Source organism: Alligator sinensis, unplaced genomic scaffold, assembly GCF_000455745.1.
Source record: "Alligator sinensis unplaced genomic scaffold, ASM45574v1 scaffold1055_1, whole genome shotgun sequence".
NCBI classification, from domain to species: domain Eukaryota; kingdom Metazoa; phylum Chordata; order Crocodylia; family Alligatoridae; genus Alligator; species Alligator sinensis.
The window spans coordinates 477,370-487,418 of NW_005842170.1; the positions used below are offsets into that span (position 1 = coordinate 477,370).

Consider the following 10,049-nt stretch of genomic DNA (forward strand, 5'->3'; position numbering starts at 1 on the left):
TCTCTTTCCTGCCTATGCAGGGGGTCGGACTCGATGATCTATTGAGGTGCCTTCCGACCCTAACATCTATGAATCTATGAAAACTTGTGGCACTCCGGGGAGGTCCCCGAGGACTGGAAGAGGGCCAGTGTTGTGCCCATCTTCAAGAAGGGGAGGAGGGAAGACCCAGGTAACTATAGGCTAATTAACCTAACTTCTATACCAGGGAAAATCCTGGAAAAATTAATTAAGGAGCCTATGTGCGATAGGCTTGCTGGAGGTAGGATTCTGAATGACAGCTGGCATGGCTTCATCATGGGCAGGTCTTGTGTTACCAACCTCATCTCCTTTTACGATCGGGTGACTTGCCACCTGGATAGGAGAGAGGAGGTTGACATTATATACCTCAGCTTCCAAAAAGCTTTCGATGTGGTATCCCACGATGTTCTTGTGAGCAAATTGAAAGACTGTGGGCTTAATTGCGAGACTGTCAGGTGGTTAGGAAGCTGGCTGTGGGTTAGGACCTAGAGAGTTCTAACAAACAGATCTGTGCCATCTTGGCGGGAAGTGGCCAGCGGTGTCGCGCAGGAGTCGGTGGTTGGCCCAGTTCTATTCAACATCTTCATCAATGATTTGAATGTTGGGGTGAAGAGCTCACTGGTCATGTTCGCGGATGACACCAAGTTATGGGGGAGCGTGGTCACTCTTTAGGATAGGCTACAGATACAGGTGGACCTAGACAGGCTTGCAAGTTGGGCAGACCAGAACCAGATGAAGTTCAACGTCGAGAAATGTAAAGTGTTCCAGGTGGGGACGAACAATCCTGTACACACTTACAGGGCTGGCAATACTAACCTGACCTGCACTACGAATGAAAGGGACCTGGGGATAATAATTGACCACAGTATGACCATGAGCCGTCAGTGTGACACTGTAGCCAGCAGGGCCAACAATACCCTGGCATGCAGCTTACTGGTACATCAGAGACGTACATCAAGGGCTCGGTGAACAACTGTTCACCAGGGCACCCTTGGGGAAAACTAGGAGTAATGGTCACAAACTCCTGGAAGACCGTTTTAGGCTCAACATTAGGAAAAACTACTTCACAACTAGGGTGTCCAGATTGTGGAATAAGCTCCCTCCAGAGTTGGTGCAGTTGCCTACCCTGGAAATCTTCTAGAGGAGACTGGACGGGCACCTTCCTAGAGTCACCTGATCCCAGTTGTCTTTTCTGCTTTGTGCAGGGGGCTGGACCTGATGATCTTCCAAGGTCCCTTCCAGCCTTACAATATATGAATCTATGTGCATGTACACTTTCACACAGCTCTGTGCTGTTGCCAGTGGTGCCCGCCTGCCGGTGCCTGTCCCTCTAGTGGAGATGGGCAGCTGCATGGTCAGGCTGGCGGCTCTGGAGGCAGGTCGGTTGGAAGACATTGCCAGGGAGGGTGCCATGGCCAGGTCATCTGGCTCAGTGTGGGGGGTGCACAGGTGTTCTCTCTCCTTCCAATCCTCACTGGGGCCGGACTGGCTCCACTGATGCCTGCATGAGCTGGAGCTGCCACCACGCTCTGGCTCAGGCGGGATGGGACCTGGAGCCTCTCGCCCTCCTTCTGTTGCCTGCAGCATGGCAAGCCAGAGCTGTGCTTTGCTTCATGCTGCTGCTGTGGAGCATGGTTCTGGTCCTCCCTGCCATGCATCAGCACCAGCCCCAACCCCAACCCCAGCCAGTGGCATTGGGGTAGTGTGTGGTGCCCTAGTTGCTGCTGCTTGTAGTTTACCACAGGGTGTGCTTGCTTGTACCCAGTGCTGGGGGCCATCTGTGCAGGCCACTGTCTTGTAGTTCACAGGGGGCTTGGCAGGGTGGGGGTAGTTAAGACAGGGCTGGAGGGGGCAGGGGACTGCGGGTTGGAAGTGAGGGCCACCAGCAGGGTGGTGGGGGGCTGCGGTTTGGGAGTGAAGGGCACTGGCAGGGTCAGGGGGCTGTGTGGCATGGCAGCTGGACATGTCTTGGTGAGGGAAGGGCAGGGGGAACTCTGGTTTTCCATGGTAAACCAAAGTCAAATGCCAAAATATATAGGTATTTAGAATTTATTTTATTATAATGATTGAGGTACTGGTAGGCTGCCAAATTGCTTTAAAATTGTAAATATATCAGTAAAACCTTGTGTTCAACTGATACCCATTATATATAGTGTTTTTTCAGTTTAATTGTGGAAAACCTTGGATTTCTGTTTTTTTTTTAACCAGGGAATTTAGGATTTTTTATCAGATAATTTGCAGTTTTTAAACCAAGAAAACCAGGATCCCTGCTAATGACAGAAATCAACACATTTTAACCTAAGGCCATCCCTCATTTTAGCTCTTTTCTCAGTTGTTCTAAAAATGATTCCGTCTTCCAGAGAGTAAAGAAATAATAATGGTGGGAGGGCATGGGGAAAAGGGGGGTCCTCGATTGGCAAGGGGCCACACAGATCCTTTGCATGGTATGGAAACTGGATGAGAGGTGCACAGACAGGAATCTGTTAAATGTGATATCCCTCATCCTTCCCTCTGGAAAATAACTAAGATTGCTAAGCTTTTTGCATGCTTCAGTTGTTGTCTCAACTTTGTGTGGGATGTTACTTTGCTGCTGCCAAATTTGATTGTGGCAGATGTCAAGGTTCTTCCAATTCTGATTTAATTTCACCCCTTCTATTTTTTTATAGTTGCCAGTTGAATGTGTTTTCCAGCATATAGCTTGGTTAATAATTCTTGTAAAAATGTTAAGTGGGAAAAACTTTGTAATTTTGTTCTTTTTTAATAGTCCCTCTGCTATGTGACCGACTTATGTGATTCTGTTTTCTGTAAATTGTAATAATCTTAGAATGGGTAGTTTAACTAAGCTATCAGAATTCTTGTTTTCCTGAGCTAATCAGTAATGTTTCATTGTTCCATTATAATTAACCATACTTTTCTAGTCATTGGGGCTTCACTTTTTCAGTATCAAAGTACCATCTGTAAAAATAATCTGCTTTTATTAAAAGTCTTGCTGTGTGTTTCTCTTTTGTTATAGATCCCTTGTAGTTGTCCATTTTTGGGCACCATGGGCCCCTCAGTGCATCCAGATGAACAACGTCATGGCTGAACTAGCCAAGGAACATGTGCAAGTTACCTTTGTGAAGGTAAGACATTATGACCAGTTAGTAAAGGCTATTTTGAAGGTATCAAAGACCACCTAAAGGAAACAACTCCAAAGCTTGCAGAAACAGTTATTTTTGCAATAGCTTCTGGGGTCTAGAAATAAGAAATACTTATACTGCCTTGAATCCTAAGGTTACTACAGCTTAAAAGTCTTGTCAAAATACTTTGGGTGAAGTTTTTGTTCTCAATCACTCTAGAAAGCTTGATATTGCAGGTTAAAATAACAAATGATATTTTCCTGCTTTTTGTTAACTGTAATATCCCCTCTCTGTGTTGATTCATTTAGCAAAAAGGATTTTAGGTTTGTCCACAAATTGATGCAACTTGGATGACTCAACCCTCAAGTACTGTAACTAGCTGTATCGTTCAGGCCTGATCTTTATATCCCAGGGATTTGAAATTAAAATGCCAGTGCTGCTCTTTTAAGGTTTGCTAGAGCTTTCATTCATTTCAGCAGTGTTGCTGGTTGGGCAAGATGATCTTCTCAGGATTCGTTTAGATGCATTAGTTGCTTTCCTATCTGTTATTAAGGATGAACAATAATCTTCACTGAGTTTACAGAAAGATAAATTTAAATCTTTGTGATATGTCATTCTAGTATGCTATACTGAGGAGCAGTAAGCAAATGAGATGCAGTATTTCTGTGCAATCATCTTCATATCCCAGTAAGGGAACAAATATGGAAAAAAAAGCACTAGATCTACATGGTGTTCATTTTAAAACAACTTTCTCTCATTAATGAGACACTTTTGTGATTATGAGGGCAGGGACTAATGGAATAACCAGCTGTGTGTATGTGCTTTAATTTGATTTCTTACAGCCTTTATGTTTTTTGGGTTTTTTAATGATTCATCTCACAGTTTGGCCTTTGCTTTTGTAAAGCAGAGAGATGGATCTGTTTTTAATTGTATTAATTTACAAAACCTGTTTAATTAGACTATCTTGAAAGACTGTTTGCTTTTCAAAATGTTGAAAATGTTTCTTGTTGCCTATGTAGTACTGCTGTTCTAGTCTATAGTAGGCCAAAAAATCTCCAATCCAAATGGCTTAGTTATTGTGCAGACTTGACTGAAATATATATATTTTTAATGTTATGTTTCTGTTTACTGGACAGTATACTGCAGAATAAAATTCTAGCACCTGGCCTGTAAATGCATCCCAATTATGATACAAAAGCACCAGAGCATTCTGCCAAAGCGATAAAGTATCAACAGCTTTGAATAAGTCTTTTACTTCAATTTTTGGGTTCCTTCATGGGAATAAATAGAGTATTTTCATAGCTAAAATGATAGAACTTTGATCCATATTCAGGAATAGCTAAGTCTGGGGATCCAGTTATCCCTGGTAGCAATTTGACAAATCTACCAGCTATTTCAGGTAGCTAGTTACAAAATAACATTTCTGAATTGTACATTGTCATAACGGTTTTAAAATCTATTTGTCATCGAATGGAAACCCTGTGTAAATTCAAAATGTAATAATCGTGAAGAGTCTTTTAAAATATGATTTTGAAAGAATAAACTACCTGCAGCATTTTAGTGTAGTCTTAGGCTAGTAATGCTAAGGTGATAATCTTACTTTTAACCAAAGAAGTTTAAAAATAACTTTTATAAAATGAAACATGCCATGTCTGAAGGAACTTCAAAGTGGAATGAAATGTACAGGTAGTTAGGAAATAATCTGGCAGAATTAAAAACAAACAACCCCTCCCCCCAGTATCTTTCCTGTAACAATCTTTTAGGCGCTTGAAAGAGAATTGATAAATAAAAGTATATTGACAGTGTTTGATTCTCAGTTGACTCTGATAGATCGTTGTGGTATGGGACTTGGGATAGACTCAGAATTCATGGTCATATTTTGGTGCTCCTGGGCTAAATATGAAGTGTCCCAGATAAGGGAAATGGCAGCTTTATAGTTGGAACAAACCAAAGCCTATTTTTTCCAATGATACTTAAAGGTCCAAATTTTTACTGCATCAGAAGCTGTAAATGAAGAGAACAAAGAAGGCTGGCATTACTTGAAAATTTCTAATATTTGGGTGGGAGCCTTCCTTGGCTTCCACATGCTTGTTGTAAACTGTACAGTTTGCAGACAGATGAGTTTGAAAAGTTTCATGTATCTGTAAATGTACAATGATCAAGCATCTTTGTTTTCTCTTAGTTTGATCCTAATACTGTTATCCCTTTGTTTTTATCCTTATACCACTCTAGTGTTGGTGTTATTGAAAAATATCCTAAAACAGTAACTTCCCTCACTAAAGTCAGCTTCTATGACTTGAATCTCTGTTCTGGGCATTGATGAATAGACGTGCTTATTTTCATGGTAAATAATCACTTCAGAATTTCAAAATACAGTTTTGAAGGAAGAATAGGTTACAGGACTGATAGTCTAACAAGCTTTCTACTTAGTAGCCAGCAGCCTTGCAGGAGTTAAAAGTAAAATTTAGTAGACATCAATAGTTTATTGAAGAAATACTCCTTTTTGCTTCATAATTTGCAGAAGGCTGCAAATGTCAGTCATGATGTACTGCCTCTCGAAATTAGTCAATAGAGCAAACAGCAAGAATTGCTGTGGGCAGAAAATAAGCACTGTAATCATGACATAACTGGGGTCAATGATTTATGGATTTCAATATAGTAGTAGCTGCATATGATTGAAAATTTACTAGGTCACTAGTGCACCAAAAATTTTATTCACAGCCTCCAGGCATCTTTTGAAATGTGCAACAAAATAAAAACCTATGAACCTGTTTTGACACTGTGCAGGCTCAGTGGATGACATGCCAGCCCAGTGAGTCTCATTTAAATGCAAATGTGTCACAAACTTTTGCATCAAACTCCTTTTTAAAACACACAAAATGCCTAGAAGAATGTTATAGACAGGATTGACATGCACAATCAAACTTGAAAGAAGATTATGAAAATAAAACCATGTTTTCTCTGACTTCTTAAGCTGGAAGCTGAAGCTGTGCCTGAAGTATCTGAAAAATATGAAATTAGTTCTGTTCCAACGTTCTTGTTTTTTAAGGTAAGAGAAAATGGATTGCATATTATTTGCATGAAAGTGCCTGAGTACAGAAGAGTAGTTCTTGTAATTATCTTTCTACTGTTTTCAATATGAGACAACAGAAGCCAATCTTACTAACATTAATTCAGTATCTTTTTTACTGATAGATTTAAAATGGTCAGCCTATGGAAGTGATACTGAAATCAATGGTTTAATATTTTAGAATCCCCTTTAAATGTCTTGGGATTTATAGAAAGCTTTTATTATACCTGAGAAGTAAGAGTGTAGTTGGTATTGGGTCAAATATGGTTAATGATTCAGCCATGGTTCATTGTAATGCTAGATAATTCAGATGAAACAAGCAAGTAATGATCTTGAGGAAATGACAAGTGTTTGTTTTCTAGAATTCTTCAGAATCTTTTTGCAAATTTTTTTTTTTTTTTTTAAACCAAGTGACTGAACTTTTGCCCAGTACAGGCAGTGTACCGTGGCCAAAATGTGTTTAGTTTGTGAGATGTTCATATTAAAGACCAGCAGGATGGTCAATGAACTAAGCCACCTTATCTGTTATATATAGATACTTTAGTAAATTGTTTTTAGTAGTTCAAAAGACAGTGTGTGAAGCTAATGCTTTTGAGCTATTTTCTTGGCTTCTTTAGAATTTGCAGAAAATTGACAGGTTAGATGGTGCCCATGCCCCAGAGCTGACCAAAAAAGTCCAGCGCCATGCATCCAGCAGTTCTGTTACCATTGGATCTAATGATAACGTGAAAGAGGATCTTAATGTGCGTCTAAAGAAATTGATCAATGCTGCACCGTGCATGCTGTTTATGAAAGGATCTCCACAAGAGCCTCGCTGTGGTAAGAACTTTGCTTAATATAGCAGGTCTTGCTTAATGTATTGGGCTTCTTCTACATTTATTTAGAGCGATTTTGTGGTATACATCTTTACAAAAGTATCTGTTTAAGCACTTTAAATAAAATTATTTTCATAACACATGTATAAGGTTGGATGTTCCCTGTCTGTATATGAGAATACTAATGGAGGCACAGAGAAAGATTTAAACGACTTATTCAAGAAGACTTATTGTTAGAGCTTAGAATGCTCTGATTTCCCGAGTGCCTAAGATAAGACTGTTCTCCTGTTTTTCAATTATGCATCACAAACTTAAAATGACTTCCAAGGCAGAAGGGGAACAGACTTGCTGGAAGACTTGAACATTGTCTTGAAAAAGTATGCCTTGACACATACTTCGGGATATTAAGAGGTGTCCAATGAAACCTCCCATTGCCATTCATCAGTATAACAGTGATGCTAGAGTCTGTATCATGTCATCTTTAAAAAGCAAGAGATGGATGTACTACTTAGAGATCTATGAGTAGACCAAACCATGCCTTAGTGGACATCATCATGGGGTATCCCTAAACTTGGAGGACACAACTTAACATAAGTTTTGTCTGATACTGTACCTTGTAAAAATGTGTAGGGATGGCTACTTGGTTCTGGGATCTTTAGGGTGCATTTTTCTAATAACCTTTGTTCACCTCTTGCGTATAAGTTCCTTGTTCAAAATGGTATCTGCATTTCTACTTACAACATTTTTAGACCTTCTTCTTGTTACAAATACAACAGCTGCTTTGTCTGTCCTGCCTTTCCTTATCCATGTTTGTATGTGTGTCCTAACCAATATACTCTGTGCTTCAGGCATGTCCTGTCAAGCCAGCTTGACAAATTGGTAGTTTTAAGTCAAGGTTTATTTTGGTAGGTGAAGAAATGATCAGGGCTTTTTCTCTTATCTTATTCCCACTTTTGTTAATGTAATTAGTTTGTACATAAATGTGAGGCGTTCAGGTATGTTGGAAGAGTTAAAGTGTATGCGTGCTTCAGACAAATTGGAAGGCACTGCATGGATTTCAGCTGCCCCTTAAGCAATTGTAAAAATGTTTTTCAGCACACTTCTTGCTGATCTGCACATGTTAAACAGAATATATGACTAGACAGTTCTCATCACTGCCCATATACCTTGTGTTTCTCTTCTATTCCAGCACCATTTTGGCAACCAGCAGCACAACAATTTTCCAAGGCTGTCCATTATCTTTTTTGGAATAGAATCATTCTCTGCTTTTTTGGGGTATGTCTTAGCTTGGAGTGGTCCACATTTGATTGCTAGCTTGCTTCTGCTGGGTTTCCTACTTGTCATCACTTATTCCATTGGCAGCAGCAGAAGTGCACATTCATCTACTGTCTTAACTTGGCATTTTTGAGATAAAAGTAAGGTGGACTGCAGGCTGTTACCTCTTCGGTATGAAAAAACAACCCCTCCCCCCCATGCAACACAGGCCCACAGGTCTAACAAGTAGGGAAGAGCATGAAAACATCTTGCCATCTCCAGGCGAAGTTAAAACACTGGAATAGCCCAAGGGAATGGAATTCTAAGATTGGAGGCAGTGATGTTTTATCACTGTTGCCATGGCAACAAGACACTGCAATTTTCCTAATAAAATCAGTCCTTTAACTCTTTTTCTCATAGTTTACACCTTGCTTATACTTACCTGTGATGAAGGACAAGGGTCTTAGCTTTAGCTTTAAGTGAAAGTTTACTTAAATTGTGTAAGAGGCCGATAATGTTGAGATGTGACAAGCATAAAGAATCTTTATGCACATCTCGGGGATAAAAAGCTTGAGGTCAGGGTTCCTGAAGCCTGTTATCGAACACAAAATAAGTTGTAGTTACTGCTGTTTATTGAACTCATTCTTTCCATCCATGCTTTTGGGGCAGATGGGTCATGAAGATACCCATCCTCATTGCAACTTTGTATTAACTTTCTTATAATTCAAGCATTTGCAGATTTAAAAACCTCCATGTAGAGTATGATAGAAACTTTGTATTGTGGTATCAACACGTGTGGTAGTATTGATTAAGGTTTTTATAAAAGCACAGAATTTTTATTTGGCTTCCTAGGCCTTGTTCAGACGAGCAAACACGTTCCTATTGTGGTGTCTCAAAGCAGTTTGAGATGCTGCAAGAGGCACGCTGGGAACAGAAAAATGTTGGGCTCTAATTTTAATACTGGGAAATCCTGGTATCAAATAAACATGTTGGGAAAATGCCAGGTAGGAGATTAGCTCCAGGTAGGAGAGGCCGCAACCAGAGGCTGGGTCTTCCAAAGAGATGCACTAGCACCTGGCTGTACCATCTCTATGCCTGACCCCTTCCCCTGCTTCTCCAGCAGGCTGAGCATGCTGTCTCAGTGTGCTGGTGCAAATAGGAGCGGGCAAGGCTGCGGCAGTGGCTCAGACCCAGGTGCCATCCCACATAAGTAGGGATAAGTGCATGAGGGGGGGACTGTTCAGGAGGAGTGGGTCCCTCACCTGCCCCCCCCTGCACAGCCCACAGCGCCCTTGTTCCCCCCCTTCCCACCCCTCCCCGGAGCAGCAGCAGTTGGGAGCACTCATGTCCTCTCCTGGCAGAGACCCCTAGTGGTGTGGGGCCACGTCAGACTGGCAGCTGCACACGGCGCTGGCCTGGCCTGGCTCGCATGCCCTTGGACAGAACCGAGCCAACTCCTGCTGTCACCCATGGCTTCTGACACCACAGGCAGAAGCTGTGTGCCCATGGACCTGGCTGGGTGCTGTCTGCATGCAGCTGGCTCAGCCTGATGGTGTACGGCCCCGCATGGAGGCCAGGACCTGACTTGGCCTGAGGGCTTGCAGCTTCTGTTTGCAGTGCTGAGAACTGCGGATGACAGGAGCTGTCCCGGTTTTGTCTGAGGGCATGCGGGCTGGGCTGTTGCCATGTGCAGCTGCTGGCCTGAGGCAGCCCCACGCTGCTGGGGGTTGTAGGCGTGAGCGCCCTGATGGCTGCTGCTGCTGTGAGGGGGGG

General features: G+C 41.8%; 1 protein-coding gene across 1 annotated transcript in view; it reads left to right on the forward strand.

The window, feature by feature from the left end:
* GLRX3 (glutaredoxin 3) overlaps positions 1-10,049 on the forward strand; it is a 36,219-nt gene that overhangs the window by 10,987 nt on the left and 15,183 nt on the right. Inside the window, exons 2-4 of the mRNA XM_006025862.3 lie at positions 3,032-3,140; positions 6,112-6,186; positions 6,825-7,026. Coding sequence (XP_006025924.1) covers positions 3,032-3,140; positions 6,112-6,186; positions 6,825-7,026 — 386 coding nt within the window. The remainder of the gene's footprint in view (positions 1-3,031; positions 3,141-6,111; positions 6,187-6,824; positions 7,027-10,049) is intronic.